Genomic DNA, 17992 nt, shown 5'->3' with positions numbered 1-17992 from the left:
ATTGCCGGTGTATCGAATTACACAGAACTAATCCGATACGAAATGGGTGGACCCGCAATAAATTTCCCCCATCCCCTAACCTTAATAACTCACAAATTATCTAATATTTAACGTTTTTTTATTTTAATAAATTTTAGATTTGTTCTAAACGTTGTCTGTCTGCGTTATCTCCCACTAAACATAAATTTTATTGGGTACGTGATGGGTAGAAATGGCAACAACAGCATTATAGTGTTTGCCTATTTACAATCCCAAGGAAGGTTCAAATTTCAGCTTCCCAGTTTTAGTATCGTCATTGTTAATTACAGACAAACAAATATATTTATCAACACATCAATTAAATCACTAAGACTAATTATCATCATAAAATCAAATAAACGTATTTGTCTTTCCCATTGGTTCGAAGTACCGGTTCGTGTTTCGTTAATTAGATGACAAGATAATGGTGGGATGACCACTGAGTGAATCCAACAGAGATGGTAGGAGTGGTCTACCTCGAACACACCTTTGCCTTTTTAATTAGATATCTCCTACTGTGAATTTCTACCTGGAGTGGACATCTTGAATTTCTCAACTTGGTTGAGGAATGTTTGTGTAGTCGTACTCCATTTGTTGTCCCAGATCATTTGGGAATTCGATTAAATTATTATAATTTGTTATTATCAGATGTCGAGTTTCATATAAAACACACCTTTCATTTTTTAATTGTGAAATTCTACCTGGAGTGGACATCTTCAACTTGGTTGAGGAATGTTTGTGTTTGTTGTCCCAAATCCCATCAAATCATTTTAAGTTCATATTATCAGTTGATTTGTGTCAGAGACTACACTTATGACTTTTTAATTAGATATGTCCCACTGTGAAGTTGTGCGTGGAGTGGTCATCTTGAAATCCCAACTTGATAGAACAATATTTGGGTGTTCAAACTCCATTTTATGTCCCAATTTAATTGGGAAATCACTTATTGACATCATCAGTTATCTAAGGACACAAAAATCATTATGAATACATACTAATTCAATATAACTAAGGTAAGTATGTATTGGGTTAATTAATTGTTTAATTTTAATTTTGGAATGCGGTTAACATCAAACCATAAGCGATTTACAGGTAAACCGGAATACCACGAACGATTGTTTTAAAGAAGTTCAATGGTGGTAACATAATATTAGGTTCCATTTCACTATCAACTCGCGCCATAACAATTTACGATAAAGCCTGACCTACATTCGTGCCTAGAACAATACCCGGTTCATACCTAATAAATAAGCAGTATTTACAATCTTCAACGTTCGTTGCCACAAATACATTGACGGTAAGATAGAACAAGGGGAATCCGTTGAAGTAAGAGGAAAAGTTGTGGTGTGTGTGAGAAATTATCTTTGTTAACAGTTAATCTGTTAACCAAATGGTTTACTTCATCATCAACATGATGAAGGTGAAACATTAAATATAATCAATAGGTCAGTACAACAAAATTGAATCAGTCATGTGCTGCAGTTACCAAACAATAAAGTACACTCTACAAAGTATAAAACCCTTATTTGTTAATTGGTAACTGGGGATCTATCACGGAAATGAGTAAGATTTGGTGGAACCCCTAAATATAAATGTTTCAATGAGTCAACAATTTTTCGTCGAAAACACTTTAAATATAACGAAAATTAAGCATTTTTTATTATAATTCTTTAAAATATCTTAATTTTATATTATTTAATTACAAAAAACCGTTTATTTACTCGTCCAAATTTAGTAAATGAATTAAATTTTTTTTCAATAAATAATAAAAATTTTTTCCTATTTATATATATTCTAAATTAAGTAAACCAGGTTTAATATTTGATATTATACTAAAAATGTAGATGTAGTATTACATACACAGAAATAATTATAAAATTGAGTAATATAAATAATTTTTAAAATATCCATTGTTGATAAAAATATGTCAAAATAGTGAAAGTATAAAATAATTTTAAAAATCAGGTAATTCATATAATTTATTAATTCTATTTATTCATTTATTTTTTTTTCTCAAATTTCTTAATATTTGTATAATATCACGTACAGAATCTCATAAACAATTTAAATAAATAAAAAAGTACAAAATATATGTAACTGTATGAAACAACATTTAAAGAATACCATTTATAGAAACACATTACAAATGATGAATGAGTTATAAGACACAATAATAAATTATGTTCAAAGAAATAATAAATGAAAAACAAGAGTGATGTCTTTTTTGAATAAACCTAAGTGGTATTTTTGAATTCATAGATCCAAATTCTGTTTTCGTCGCTTATTACAACGAAATATATGTATATTGTTATTTTATTGTTTTAATTTTAATCTATATAAAGAACTTAATAGTAAAATTGTCTATAAAATAAAGTTTTAAAAAAGTAACTGGGTGTTGTGAACCATGACCGTTAACTATTTATTTAACAGTATAAGAGTAAATACAATTAACAATTTGCCATTATTATTAAATAGAATATTACATATTGATAACATTTAAGTAATTGACGTATATCGTGAAATTTCAACTCATAGGCACGAAAAATTTCTAATCACTCGATCTTTTTTATTATATTTGTTCATAACATTTAAAATGTTTTGATATGCACTATTTTACGTTTCGTAAAATATTTGGTTTTGTTATGAAAATAGTTAATTTTTATTTCTTGTACGTAAACATTTTAAATATTTTTAAAATATATCACATTAGTTCAAAAACTAATTTAAATCATTTTTAAAATAATTCAAAATAATATTAATTAAGATCATTTCAATATTTTTTATTTATATATTGTAATTATTATAACAATTTCAACAAAACACAAAAATTATTCTCTGAATAACTAAAACTTACAAAATTAGTTAATAATTTGTCATATTTCAATCCTTCAATCTTGATCGCGTTCAGTGACAACAATTTGATACGTTTGTACTTGGAAAGAGCTTTGGTCGGAAGGTTGTTCACTGTGCTTGGACTTTTCAAGCTGTTGGACTCCTTCGACTTCTTCTTGCACACCTCCAGCCGATCGGAGAACAGGAACAGGACCAGATTGCTGCCCTTGCTCGCCAGACCGTCGGACGTGCTGACCACAATGACCTCCGTCTTCGCCACAAAGTTTCTGTGCGAGGACACTATTTCGGGCTGTAACCAACGCTGTCAATAAGCCGGTTACAAGTCACAGGACATGGTTTACTTACAGGGCAATTGTCGATTTCGTTGAAAATCCTAAATATCTTCACTTGACATTCCGACTTTCGTTTGTCGTTGTGTTGAGTCATTACTTCTCTCAAGACTGTTAGAGACTGTCCAAGAGAGGCGTGATAGGGATTTATCTTCGGGGTGTGTTTTAAAATGTCTGTGCAAAAATTAACGCAGCCAATAAACTTGTTACAAGTCACAAGACAAGAGTGAATTACAGGGGAAATGTCGATTTCCATGAAGATCGCAAATATCTTCAGTTGATGTTATTTTTAATAGTTTTCACTTTTGGAATTGATCTAATTAAATAAATCAATCAATAATCTTTGGTATTATACTAAAGATGATATTGGATATCATTTATTTAATTTAGCACAATTATTTTGTAGGAAGGTTAAATGAAAAACACAAAATCTGAATAATGAATGATTTATTCAAAAAACTGGCACCTATAAGGTGCATTACATAACACAATATAAAACTACTAGTAGTCTAATATATTTTTAAAATAATGAATAAATATAATACAATAAATATTCCAGAATGAAACAACTACAAATTTATAAAATTCACAATTATCATCATTTTTTCTAAAAAAATATATAAGGGAATCGAAATAAAAGATGATAAAAATGTTCATTCTTATATTATACTAATATCTGTACAAATATATTTGATTCAATAAAATATATTAATAAAAGGTAAAACTTATAAATAACTTTATAATCGCTTGAGAGCATTCACGCCTAGCGAGGCCGATTTCATTTTTCTTGTAGGTTGTACTGACATTGGAGCTACTGGGGGAGGAGATTCTTCGGAATTTTCTGCATTACCTAACTCCTGTAAATCAAAAATAACCATTATCAAAAACGTTCAGTAAAATTATTATTTTCTAATTTTCTACTACAACTTTATAAAAATATATATTATAAGTCGCTTTTATTTGTTTTTCATTGGTTCCTAACACTGAAAACAGAAGAAAGATCTTAAAAAACAGAGAATATACTTACCTATCAATAATTTAGGACAAAATTTGAAGATGATAATGAAAATATGAATTTTATATAGTGATAATGTGAGCACACAAACGAAAAACAGTAAAACAGTTGGAAATTTAGGATACGATTTAGATATGAGAATGAAAATATGAATCTGATAAACATGACAATGTTAACACACAAACGAAAAACGGTATGACAAAACAGATGAAAAAAATGGAAAATGAACAGGCACTGATGGTTGTTAAATAAAACAATTCATTGCAGCTTAAAATTAATTTATTCGAAACCATAAAGTAAGCATGCAACATTGTCTTCAATAATCTCATTTAACTTATCACAATCGAAAATCATAATAAAAATATATATTCTTTATAAAATTATAAATAGAAACGTAAATTTTATATAAAGTAAAGCCAAATTATTCACATTGAATGTAAATTAGAAAACAAAAATAGTAACAAAAGCAGAAGCAAGAGCTATAAGAGGTTCAAAGCGTTCATCAGATAGAACATTTTAGATTCACGACGCATCTGAAAATTAGCAAAAATATACAATTTAGCGGTTTTATTAAACAACGTGTTTTAGTTGCCTCGAATTTAACTTGTTTGAAGTGACTGTCTTTTCTATACTTTCAAGCTGTGATCACAAATTTATTAAAGTCAGTGCTTGTTCTAAAATAAATAAGTAAGTAGTTATCTTTTTTATAAGTTTTAAATTAATTTTAATCTACAAATATTTATTAAGCCAGTGTAATAGACAAAAAAGTATTTATTAATAAATAAATAAATAAATATGTAGTTTTATATTTGTAAAAAAAGCTTAAGAATTTAACTAGAGGGCAAAATTCCATAATAGTTACTTAACATAACCAAATCATCTTCAAACACAGTCAACGGCCAATAATTAGGCGAGGTTCACGCTCACATGCAAACAAACAAACGGCATAGTATACTCACGTTGATGTTCGTATAGCTGGCCAGCTTCATTTGGGCAAGTTGCGACGCAGGCGTCAGATTGGTGGAACTGCCAAACGGCGACATCATCGAACTGACGGCCCGCTTCAGCTTCGATGGCGTTTTGTTGAACGAGAAGGCACGTCCGACCTTCAGGCGCGTTCTCGTCGCGAACTTGAACGCCTTCGAGAGCGTGCCGTTGTTCAGGTCGGTGGTGTCGATGTCAAGCTGCTGCGGGTCGATATAGGCCAAAAACTGGTCCTGTGGGCAAAGAATTAAGGTACGCGGTTTAATATGTTGAACAATAACTTGGTTCTTTAAGTAGAAATAGTGAAAACTTACTCTACATCTTTATTATAGTTGTCAGTTGAAGCTGACAACCAATTTCCAAAGCTACATAGCGAATTGACGTTTAGGATTAATGCTAAGGCCCGATTGGGATGAATAAATTTGTCAGTTCAGATAGTTAGTTATCCACCCAATGGCACTCAATTTGTTTCAATAAGGAGACTGAGACAATTTTGACATTTTTTAAGCTAATTTTAATCCACAAATAATTATTAAACCAGTGTGATAGGCAGAAATATAATTTTAAACTACAAATAAATAATATAAATAGAAAAAATGTCTTAGGATAGTTAGTGTGGACAAATCTAAGTTACAATTAATGGCAAGAACCTATCCAGAAAGTTAGTAGACAAGGTATCGAAAATAAAAAGATTGCTGAAAACTAAGAGTATATTAAAAGAGTTTAAAAGCTAATACAAATCATAATAAAAGAAGAAAGTAAGAAGCAATCACCGCATAGCGAAACGATCCATCCACTTTAGAAAAGAGCCAAACAAAGTAAATCTAGATCTACCAATACTCACTGCATCGGCCGTGCAAGCGTTGTTCGCCATTTGCCTGGTGAGCGTCCGCACGAAATCAGGCTTGTCCAGGTAGTTGAGGTCGTCGGTCTTGCCCGCCTCCCGGTCCGAGTCGTCGTTCACCACGACCCGGAACGAGTACAGCTGCTCCTTCACTTCGTCGTTGTGCCTGCACACAAGACCGAACACGTTCTCGCAATGGTCCGACTCCCTCATGTCGAGGACCCGTTTGATCGCGTTCAGCGACAACAATTTGATATGTTTGTACTTGGAGAGAGCTTTGGTCGGAAGGTTGTTCACTGTGCTTGGACTTTTCAAGCTGTTGAACGCCTTCGACTTCTTCTTGCACACCTCCAGCCGATCGGAGAACAGGAACAGGACCAGATTGCTGCCCTTGCTCGCCAGACCGTCGGACGTGCTGACCACAATGACCTCCGTCTTCGCCACGAAGTTTCTGTGTGAGGACACTATTTCGGGCTGTAACCAACGCAGTCAATAAGCCGGTTACGAGTCACAGGATAAGGTTTACTTACAGGGCAATTGTCGATTTCGTTGAAGATCGTAAAAATCTTCACTTGACATTCCGCTTTCCGTTTGTCCTCGTTTATGTGAGTCATTACTTCTCTCAGGGCTGCTAGAGCCTGTTCGAGAGAGGCATGATCGGGGTTTGTCTTCGGGGTGTGCTTTAAAATGTCTGCAACACAATTTTTAATAAACACAAAATCAGTCAACAAAATAAATCCACTCCCTCACCATTGAGTAACAAACTGATGCTGCCCAGTCGCTGAACGGGCCTGATCAATAATTCCTGCAAGCTCTGTCGGCCACATTCCGGTTTGGTCAGCTTCGCTCTGAGGAAAGCGTGGAAGCGCGGGTACCGATTGTCGCAGCTGTCAATCGTCTCCTTCATCACCTCGAAATTGTTGATGAACGGCGGATAAGCCTTCAGCAAATTCGTTGAGAACTTGACGATCGTGTCGCCGATCTTGGCCTCCTCCGTCCAAGAGTTTAGGTAAAACTCGAACTCCTTGAACATTAGCGAATGGGCCTCGTAGATCAGAGGCAGTTTACCGAAGATTAGGTTCAGTTCCGTGTTGTTCAGGAGTGCGGTGTCGTCCGGCATCTCCTCCAGCTCTTTCTTAAACAACTAAACCAAACTGGTAAATAACAACTAGATACAATTAAGCAAAATAAGTAAGCTTACGTTGAGGATGGTTTCGAGGATGCCGACGTAGTTCCTCTCCGTGTGCACCAGCTCGAGGAACACCTGGTGACGGGCGGTGAGCTGTTTTTTAGGCGTTTCGGGGACGGGCGGTTCGGCGCCAGCCGCGCCTGATGCGTCCGGGCTGTGGGTAAAGTCCAGGAAGGAACCGGAACACGACAGCAGACCGGCATCGCTGATAGACGAACGTCGTTTATGGAGCGATGGTGACTGATGGTCGTGTGCCAACGACGATAGAATCTCGTTCTGCAGCCGTTTCCGCTTCCGTCGGCTATGACTTCCAGGAGTCGTAGCCAGGTTGGAGTCACGTCGCGCATTTGGCGATAAAACATTGTCGATCTGCTAGGAAAAATGATTAATTTAAAACTGAACATGACTTTTAACATTTTGTTAACTTATTAACATAAAATACAGTCATTTAAGGTCAGGGTTCGTTGATAGATAGTAACTTTGAGGTGCCTGGATAAGTATCAAATGATTTTTATCAATATACCAAGATTGAGCAAAAATTTCAGAAGCAAAAAAATTATCAATGATGATCTTTAATTTTAAAAAATTGATGAAATAGAGAAATTTTGATAATTACTCGATGTAAAAATATTTAATTTTTTTTGGAATTCTACTCAAAATTTAAAAAATTTCATTTTTAGTTTACAAAAATTGATAACAATTTAAAAAAATATCAAATTTTGGTAATTTTTCGATTTTTTAATGATTATATTGAGTTTACCGGAATTCTACTCATTTTTATTTTTTTTATAAAAATTATATAAATTTAAAAAACTATTAATTTTTGATAATTATTCGATGTTTAGTAAAAATATTGAATTTTTGGGATTCTACTCAAAATTATCATGTCCCCATTTTTAATATAGAAAGAAAAATTTATAAAAAATTGAAGAATTATCAAATTTTGATAATTATTCGATTTTTAGAAATAAAAATGGATTTTTACCATTTTAGTCAAAAAATGTCTTCATATTTAATATAGAAAAAAAATTGGTAAAAATATAGAAAATTATTGATTTCATAATCATTGATAATTATTCGATGTTTGGTAAAAATATCAAATATTTTGTAATTCCATTCTCAAAATTTATCATTTCCCCATTTTTAATATAGAAAAAAATATATATAAAAATTACAGAATTATTATTTTGATAATTATTCGTTCTTTAGAAATAAAAATCGATTTTTGCAATTTTAGTCAAAAAATGTCTTCATATTTAATATAGAAAAGAAAATTAGTAAAAATATGAAAAATTATTGATTTGATAATCATTCATAATTATTTGATGTTTGGTAAAAATATCGTATAATTTGGAGTTCCACTCAAAATTTATCAAATTTTGGTACTTATTCGACGTTTAATGACAATATTGAATTTATTGGAATTCTACTCAAAATAAAAATTTGAAAAATTATTAAATTTAATAATTATTCGTAAAAAATTTAGTAAAATATATTAGATTTTTTTGGAATTTATAAACCTCAATGTTAATTTGTTGTTAATTGCCAAAATTTTTAAAAATTACCAAATTTTAATATTTATTCGATATGTATTTAAAAAAATAATTAATTTTTGGAATCCTTCTCAAAATTGAATTTATTCCCATAGAAAAAATAATAAGAGATATTTGAATTTTAATAATTATTAAATATTTAATATAAATCTAGAAATCTTCAAAAAATAGGTAACTTTGAAAGCAAAATATTAAATTGATGATACTTTGCATAAAATTTTGCCCAGTAAAATATTTAAATTTTATATAGATAAATTTCTGATAAATTAATAGATAATATACATAATGACTTTTTCTAACCTATTTAAAATTGAGTAACTTAAAATAATTTTAGACAAGAAGTCACTTATTACATTTAAATTATTTTTGTCTTACACCTTCATTAATTATTACATACATTAAAATAAAGAAAATTACTTTAAATATATAAATTTTGAAAATAGTATGTTCAATTTAATTTGAACTCTGCTAAAAAGTAAATAACCAGATAAATAGATCTTTTCATATTCGTAATAAAAATTTATCGAATTTTAGAGAAATATTTGAAAAACCTACTATTATTTAAATTATTTTTATCCTACACCTTTTTTAAATATGTAAGATACTCTTTAAAATAAGGCAAATCGTTTTAAACATATAAATATTGATAATTGTCTAGGTTATTATAAAATTTGTATATATGATATTTAATTTATAGAACCCTGCTCAAAATTAGGAAACATTTAAATCAAAATACTTAAAATATCTTGATATCTATAGATACTAAAATTTTATCAAATCATACTAAACTTATACTTAAGTATGAAGTTGGCTTCAGGTTCAGGTTTGTTATTATAAACAAATTATTTAAAGCAATTGTTTTTAAGAATAAACCAATATAAATCAGTGGATATTGAGAAACAGTTTTTAGAAGTTGATTGCATAATGTGTAACCAATTATCATACTACACTTGAAAACCACCAAAAATGTAAATATTCATCAAAATATGTTTAAAAAATCGTATTACCTAACAAAGTAAAGTACTAAATAACTGAAACAAAGAACAATTCACAGTTCACAAAAACACAATTATACGTAAAATTACACCTTGTCACTTCTTACCCAGAAATTAGTCTGTATTTTCATGTCGATATAGTTTTTTTTCCAAATCGCGTTTTTTACTATTAAAACCATAATGCGGGAATTTTGAAAAGAAGACGTCAAAATTATGAATTGTTTTATTTGGAACATGAAATACAATAAGAATAGAAACAGAATTTATATAAAAGATAATAATATTACAAATAAATAAAGCTTAGAAACGAATTTAAACAATTATATACAGTTTGTTTCAGAAAATATGTACCGAATAGTTCGCAAAACTTAATCGACGTTATCAGTCTTGTTTGACAAGGTGTATAAATACTTATAGTTGTGCAACTTTCTATCACAGTCAGTAGGAACACAAATGATCATAATACTGTTCCATGTTTGGTAGTTTCAAGACATCACAGTCAAGTTAATTAATGATGCAGCACGTCGGACAATCAGCTTCCTGAAACTGATCAATATCCATGGTTACCGTGACGAAATCGCAATCGTAATCGTTATTATTGATCCGCACCGGACTGGCCGGCGGCCTCTGAACCTGCGCCGCCCGCATATTAAGCATCCTACGTAACTTCCAAAAAGGCGGCAAGCTACTTACTTCGTCCACTATGTAGTCCGTCTCTTCGAGACAGTATTCCTTCTGCACCGACGTCCAGAACCACTCGGCCCTGACGATATGGGCGCGACCGCCGAATCCGCCCGGCCTCTCGCCCCGTCCCTGCTGTTCGTCCACAACCTGAATAGAAGAACAATAGGTTAGGCCGGCTTTTGGTGTCGGAGCTCAACACGTGAACCTCGGTCGGTTTGTGTGGGGGTAAGCGGGGTACGAGCAGGATGTTTGTGAGATAAAAACACCTAGACTGGTTTTCAAAAAGGACACAACACCACGTGGACAAGGTTTAAGGTCAAATTGCCAATTTTTTATGTTACGTTTGGGTCGTTTTTGAAAACCGATACAACGTTAGTAAAATGCTCCGTCGAAAAGTTCACCCATTTTATCAGGAATTGCCAGTTTTTTAAAGTATTGTTTGTATTCGACTGTTATGAGGATTTCCGGACCAGATGCAGAGACTTATTTTAACATCAGGACGTCAATTTTTTTTAATCCTAACTGTCGCAAACCGCATTTTGATAACTCAAACCCTTTTTTACGTTAATTTTAGCAGATTTGAAAAGTTATAGATTTGATAATCATTGATAATTATTCGATGTTTGGTAAAAATATCGAATATTTTGGAATTCCACTCAAAATTTAACAAATTTTGGTACTTATTAGACGTTTAATGAAAATATTAAATTTATTGGAATTCTAGTCAAAATGTGCTTATTTCTAACATAGAAAGAAAAAATGATAAAAGATTATTCAATATTTAATATCTATATAATCTTCAAAAAATAGATAACTTTGAAAACAAAGTGTTAAATTGATATTTTGCATATTTTATCCAGTAAAATATTTAAATTTTATGATATGAATAAATTGTTGCTAAATTAATAGATAATATACATATTGACTTTTTAAAATCTATTCAAAATTGAGAAATTTTTAAAATAATTTTAGACAAGAAATTACTTAACACATTTAAATTATTTTTGTCTTACATCTTCCTTAATTATGACATTAAAATAAAGAAGTTACATATATTACTTTATACAGACATTTACCTATGTAAAATAAGCCACATACTTTAAAAAATATATCCCCCAATAATTTATTAATAATGTACGAAAAATCCATGTTTTAAAAAATATATGAACAATTTTTCTGGCAAATTTGGAAACATTTAAATTATCATGAAATATACTGACAATTATAAGTTAGAGTGACTATGTTTAATCTCCCAAATATAATATTTAACTTATTCATTCTTATTGCATATTAACGATTGATAATTAAAAATTAGTAATTATGTCATATTTTTTACGTAAGTATGAGTAAACATGAATTTTGATTATTAGAATCATACATAAAATACGGTTTACGATAACAGCATTTTAAAAAATTGAGTTTCCAACACATAAGTCATAAATTGTTCTCTCTTTGGTCTGTAAATATTCGTACCATTGAGATACCATGTAATATTATTAGTACTAATCTATGTAAAAAATATGTCAAATCTTCATGCTAAAAAATGTACTGGCTCCCGAAATTTGTATTATAAAGTATTAAAGTCAAAACTGTTCTCAAAATTTTAGAATTATTAGTACCAACTCAAATAATTCATGCTAAAATAAAAATAAGTTGTAGTTATAGTTAAGAATGCATGAACTGAGGTGAAAGGGAACTTCTCGACAGAGCGCCATTATACAGTGAAATGAAGTTAGTACCGATGATGCAGAGATCCCTCGGGCGGCCTTTACTTTAACTTCGTTAGATTCGCTATGGGAGGGGTGACGACCGTGGAGGGTGTGATGGTGATTCGTGTTCAGGGAAAAGTCAGGGAAACAGCTGGCATTAATCTTGTCGGCGCCGTCGGGCTCTTCCGCCTCGCCGAACGACAACCTTGTGGCGTTCAGATCGCACTTTTTGTTCTTAGAACTGCGTAAAAATTTCGACGAGCTGAACGTTCGGTTGAACAGACTCTTTTTCAGTCGTTTGACGCCGCGCGGCGTGTCGTCGTTGTAACAGCTCAAGTTTTGGACCGTTTCGACGTTGAACACGCCCGAGCTCGAGAGAACGCTGTCGTTCATGCTTTGGCTGAAGCTGGTGGCGTCGATTGTACGACGTCGGTTCGAGAACAGGTTTATTGGTGTTTTAAAGAATTCGGTGACCTTTTTGCGTTTCTCGCTGTAGCTTTTGTCGCGCTTTCGTTTTGCGTTCACGCTCGACTGTTCGGGCGACGGAAATTTACGTTTTCTGTAGCCCGCGTGCGTGGAGTTCAGGTCAAACGACTGTTCGAAACACATGCTGTCCATGCCGTTGGACAGCTCGTCTTGCGACGTTTCTTTCAGCGTTTCGAGACATGACATTGTTTGTGTTTTGCTGGAAAACATGCCGGTAATGCAACAGCTATTCAACTGACTGGGGGTGCGGGTATTTTGGACGGGGACTGGGGAGGCGACGGGTTCGGGAGGTTTGGGTTTAGGGGAAAGCGGTCCACTGGTTGGCTCCAGTGTGAAGACTTCTGACTGTTCCATTACCTAAAACCCACGACCATGCATATGAGATACCAATTGTATTGGACGCACCGAGTATTCAAACTATGACAGAAGGATGATACGGTGCGGCAAGTTAGGAAATGTGCATTATCGGATGATTTTACTTGTGCCTGCGTTTCTACTCACAGATTGATATCGATAAAATAATATTGTATTAATTAACTATAATTCAGTAATTGGTACAATATTGCTCAACATAACTTTGACAATTAATCAAAAGAAAAATGATACACAAAGAGTAACAACACAGGCTCAAATATTACAATACACTTGATTTTCAGTTAATAAACAAAACTTTCATATAAATTTCGTACCACAAACATAAATAAAGAGTTAATTTCACAAAAATTTTTAGAAAAACCTTCAGAAACAATAAAATTTGGCTTGAAAATCTGTCTTACCACATGGGTACAACTTGGATCATCTGTTGTAGTTGCAGTGCCCCCATTTTCAATCAGTACTTCAGTCATGTGCCTCTCTTCATCGCCGGCGAACCCAAAGAAACACACCTTCACGCCGTGGAAGACATTCAGTTTATGTTCATTCTAAAAAATACAAATTGTGTTACAAATTTGGATTGCTACAAGGAGGCTGCTAAAGAGACGATTACCTCTATCCATGGTCCTAATGTAAGCACAGTTTCAATAGAAAATTAACAAAAGATACTGAGTTAAGTTTTAGCAATACTTACTATAATTTTGTCTTGGGTGGCTCTAAAATCTAAATCATTACGCCGCTCCCAACTATCGTATACCCACTGACGATTCATGGTGGGAACCCTGAATGTTTTGGCGTAAATGTACTTCTCTCCACCGACGACGTTTGCAATTAAATGTGTCACTTTTTCAGATACATCTTTTCGTATTGAACCTCCCATATGATGAATTAAAGGAACTAATTTTTGCTAGAAAAAAAAAATGTATTATCTTTTATACAATTGTACATTATATTATTACAGATAATTACAAACAATAAGATAAATTAAATTTGATATTATTACATGCAATGTTAATTCCCAACAATTAATAGATAAGAAAAATTAAAAATTGACCATAAGAGATGGAAGCAATAGATCAAAATATCAATTCCTTCCACATTTAGCTAAATATTGTATTATAATCCGAAATAATTTTGTATATTTGGAGAAAAATTTAAATTTTAAAACAAAATTAATGTAATAATAAGTCTCAATGATGAACATTATGTAAAAATAAAATTCTAAATTGTATTTAAAACTTGAGTAATAGATGTCATCAAAATCCTATTTCCCTCCTAAAATTTAAAATGAAATTATGAGCATCTCACAAGTCAACCTTAATTCTCAATGATCAACACGTTATGTAAAAACAACTATTGTGTATAAATAAAATTCTAAATTGTATTTAATACTTGATGAGTAATAGATGACATCAACATACTATTTTCCTTCTAAATTACTACATTTCATTTAGCTAAATTTCTGCAGACAATGTTGTATGTAAATCAAAAATAAGGTATATTTGGATAAAAATTTGAACTTTAAAACAAAATTAATGTGAAATTATGAGAATATGAAATTTAAATTTTAGGAAACATTGTGGAATTGTAAAAACATCACAGTCAATATTAATTCTCAATGATCAACACACTATTGTGTAAAAGTAACGTTCTAAATTGAACTCAGAACTTGAAGGTAATAGACAGCTTCAAAATGTTATTTCCCTCCTAAATTTCTTCAATTTCATTTAATTAAATTTCTTCTGATATACATTATTGTATATAAATTAAAAATATTGAGGAATAGGTGACAACAAAATATTATTTCCCTACTATATTAGTACTCTTCATTTAGCTCAATTTTTGCTGACAGACTATATTGTTTATAAATCAAAAATAAATATATATATATTTGGACAAAAATTTGAATTTTAAGACAAAATTATTGTTAAATTATGAGAATATCATAAGTCAACCTTAATACTCAATAAATGTGTAAAAATAACATTCTTTATTGAACTTAAAACTTGATGGGAATAGATGACATCAAAATGTTATTTCCCTCATAAATTACTGTAATACATTTAGCAAAATTTCTGTGTTATAGATAATATTGTATGTGAATTAAGAATAATCTTATAATTAGGGCAAAAGTTTCAAATCTAATACAAAATTAATATGGAATTGTAAAAATATCACAAGTTAACTTTAATTATTAATGATCGATTAACAGTTATATAAAAACAAAATTCAAGATTGAATTAACACTATATAGTCATAGGCAACATCAAAATCTTAGTGTTGGATAAAAATTTGAATTTCAAATAAATTTGTGTTATCAGCCCTCAGACTACAAAATGAACTATTAATAAAACTGCTACTTGGATCTTGCTTATTTCGATGAAATTTTAGGTCTAGTTTTAAAACTGTACTAACCAATTCATCTTTAACTTTAAATCCAGTCAAACATAAAACAACACCGTTCATGGCCAGGTTATAAAGTGGCCGTGTGTTGCATGGAAGAGGTTTCTCTTGTTGGGCAAGTTGTTGGAGGGCAGGTGGTCCAAGGATGCATTGCTTGGCCCTGGACAGATATGTGAAAATGTCGCCTTCGAATTCCTTGACGACGAACACCGTGCTAAAGCTTCCATCAATGTATTCCCTTCCATCGTTGGATGTCACAACAGGTACATCAAATGTGTCAGCAGCCCTACGTAATGGAACGTCATTTTGTAAATCGCCTACCAAGCATATCCGTCGGTCCAATATGGTCGAAGCTAAAATATCGTGCATTAGATTTCACGTTGGGAAATGGGAAATCGGTGTGTGTGTGTGAATTAAGGTTTTGCGTTCGTTTAACCTTGGACAAGTCAACATAACCTAACAATTGTGATGTGTATTTTTAGATAACAATCATTTTTTAACGGTTTCGGGGGCTTTCGGGGCTTACCAGTACGGGATGGGGCTTCGTCCGCTGTCGATTCGCTGCATATTGAACTTTGCGACTTAATTTGAGCGTTAACTACGTCCATTTTGGCCAAGCGACTTTTCGAGTTACAACATCAATCAAAAAACGACAGTAAACAGAGTTTCCACAATAAACAAGTACTATAAAACAACACAACCGTTCACAGACATAGTTTCACACACTTGCAACCACTTTGCCCGCATTTTACGCCTTTTTTACTTTGTTTGGAACAAAAAATGCATCCTAGAAACTTTGAAGTTAAAATTAGCGTTTTCATTGGTCAACGCGGATCGGTTCGGATCGTCAGGTACAAAATTACTATTTGCATTGGCCCGAATGAAACTGACTTCACGTCAGTCGTGGGACGGTTTCGCGGGCACGAAGTCCGCACGCCGAAATAAAAACGGCAACAATAATAAAAACGTATTGGAAAATTATTTTTAAATGCTCATTCAAAATCTACGTTGACCGTTCGTTCTGTTGGCGACGTGAGTCACGGATACGGCGGGCGAAAAAACCGCCACACGAAAATAGATGGATTTCAGGAAATTCGGTTGTGCGGCGCTTTTTCGAAAAATTCGGTATTTTTAAACGTCGCAAAATGTTCGTTACATAAAAGTTTTTAGCACAATTAACACCACACACACGCGTCCATCGTTCGGCGACGGATATTTGCGTCGTCCCGGACCGCCACTGTTGATTTAATTCGTGGGTGGACGTGGACGAAAAAGTACGGGGGGACGAACTGGTTGGCGTCGGGGGATAGATTCACGACGGCGGAAGGAATTATGCACGTTTGGGTTTCTGGTGTGTAACGGCCGTAACGGGGACGAGTGCATTTACAGATTTACTGGCAGGTAAATTGGATTTGAATATTAAATTTGGCGCGACGCTTTTGCCGCGCCTGTACCTGGTGGTTTGTGGATAAATTAATACGAAATGGCTTAAAGTTTTGTTAACTTGATTAATTTAAAATGTTACAAGTCGAGACCTGTAGTTTTTCTTGGAAAAGTTTATGAGCTGGAATTTCCACTCCATTATAGAATTAATAATGATTTAATTAAATAATTAAATTATGGATATATAACTATCTAGTAGTTTTCGAATAATGACCAAAAGCAAAAAAGCTCTACAAAATTGGTAAACAATCTCCTTTTTGGCTATTCTTTTATAAAAATACTTATAATAAATAATAATATAATCAAATTAAATTATCTAATTTAGTCCATATTTATCAAATTATGTACAATAAACCAAAAAAGTTGAATACTTTGAAGAAAAAAATGATACTTATTTGTTTATTTATAAAAAAATCTGATATTTTTTACAATCACCCATTTTAAAATAATTATTTAAAGAGGTTTAAACACAAAATTGAAGGGTAAAAATAATTTAAATATATTTTTTTAATATAATATGTTAAAATTACAAAAACCTAAATATTTTTTTACACAATTATTTAGTTTAATCCAATATTTATCTAATTATATACAATAAACCAAAAAACTTAAATATTTTGAAGAAAAAAAATTGTACTTCTTTGTCTATTTATAAAAAAAAATTGATATTCTTTTAAAAAGAATCAGAATAAATTGTTGATATTTAAAAATTGTATTTAATGGACTCCTTCCCTGTGTATATTACAATAAAAACCTATAAATCTATTTTAAAATAATTATTTAAAGTTTTAAACATAAAATTGAAGGGTAAAAATAATTTAAATGTATTTTATTATTATAATAATATGTTAAAATTACAAAAACTTGAATATTTTGTCTACACAATTATTTAGTTCAATCCAATATTTATCTAATTGTGTACAATAAACCAAAAAAGTTGAATATTTTGATGAAAAAAAAATGATGCTTCTTTGTCTATTTATAAAAAAATCTGATATTTTTCATAAAGAATCAAAAAATTGTTGATATTTAAAATTATTTTTTTAGAATGGACACCTCACAGGTGTATACGATACATATAAATTTATTTTAAAATAATTATTTAAAGTTTTAAA

General features: G+C 31.7%; 2 protein-coding genes across 5 annotated transcripts; both read right to left on the bottom strand.

The window, feature by feature from the left end:
* Nucleotides 1–957: 957 nt before the first annotated feature.
* Nucleotides 958–3297, bottom strand: LOC126265340 (protein ECT2-like). The gene is made up of 3 exons (XM_049966421.1): nucleotides 3217–3297; nucleotides 2873–3160; nucleotides 958–981 (listed from the first exon to the last, which is right to left on the bottom strand). Exons 1-3 carry the CDS (start codon nucleotides 3295–3297, stop codon nucleotides 958–960), a joined length of 393 nt encoding a protein of 130 aa, XP_049822378.1.
* Nucleotides 3298–3846: 549 nt separating this feature from the next.
* On the bottom strand, nucleotides 3847–16775 carry LOC109601699 (protein ECT2). 4 transcript variants are annotated; one of them, XM_049966827.1, is made up of 12 exons: nucleotides 15961–16772; nucleotides 15447–15787; nucleotides 13726–13938; nucleotides 13436–13579; nucleotides 12204–13016; nucleotides 10474–10611; nucleotides 7245–7604; nucleotides 6794–7187; nucleotides 6574–6734; nucleotides 6044–6517; nucleotides 5175–5432; nucleotides 3847–4057 (listed from the first exon to the last, which is right to left on the bottom strand). In XM_049966827.1, the coding sequence occupies exons 1-12, from the start codon at nucleotides 16040–16042 to the stop codon at nucleotides 3938–3940; spliced, it is 3498 nt and encodes a 1165-aa protein (XP_049822784.1). In that variant the 5' UTR covers nucleotides 16043–16772; the 3' UTR covers nucleotides 3847–3937. The 4 variants fall into 4 exon arrangements, with proteins under 4 accessions (XP_049822784.1, XP_049822785.1, XP_049822787.1 ...); XM_049966828.1 differs by having other exon boundaries at nucleotides 7245–7601; XM_049966829.1 differs by lacking the exon at nucleotides 3847–4057 and adding an exon at nucleotides 4293–4748 and having other exon boundaries at nucleotides 15961–16775.
* Between the last annotated feature and the right edge of the window lie 1217 nt (nucleotides 16776–17992).

This window comes from Aethina tumida, chromosome 4 (assembly GCF_024364675.1).
Source record: "Aethina tumida isolate Nest 87 chromosome 4, icAetTumi1.1, whole genome shotgun sequence".
In the NCBI taxonomy this organism is placed as follows: Eukaryota; Metazoa; Arthropoda; class Insecta; order Coleoptera; family Nitidulidae; genus Aethina; species Aethina tumida.
Note: the sequence above shows the minus strand (reverse complement) of the source record. Positions and strands in the feature narration are given on the sequence as shown.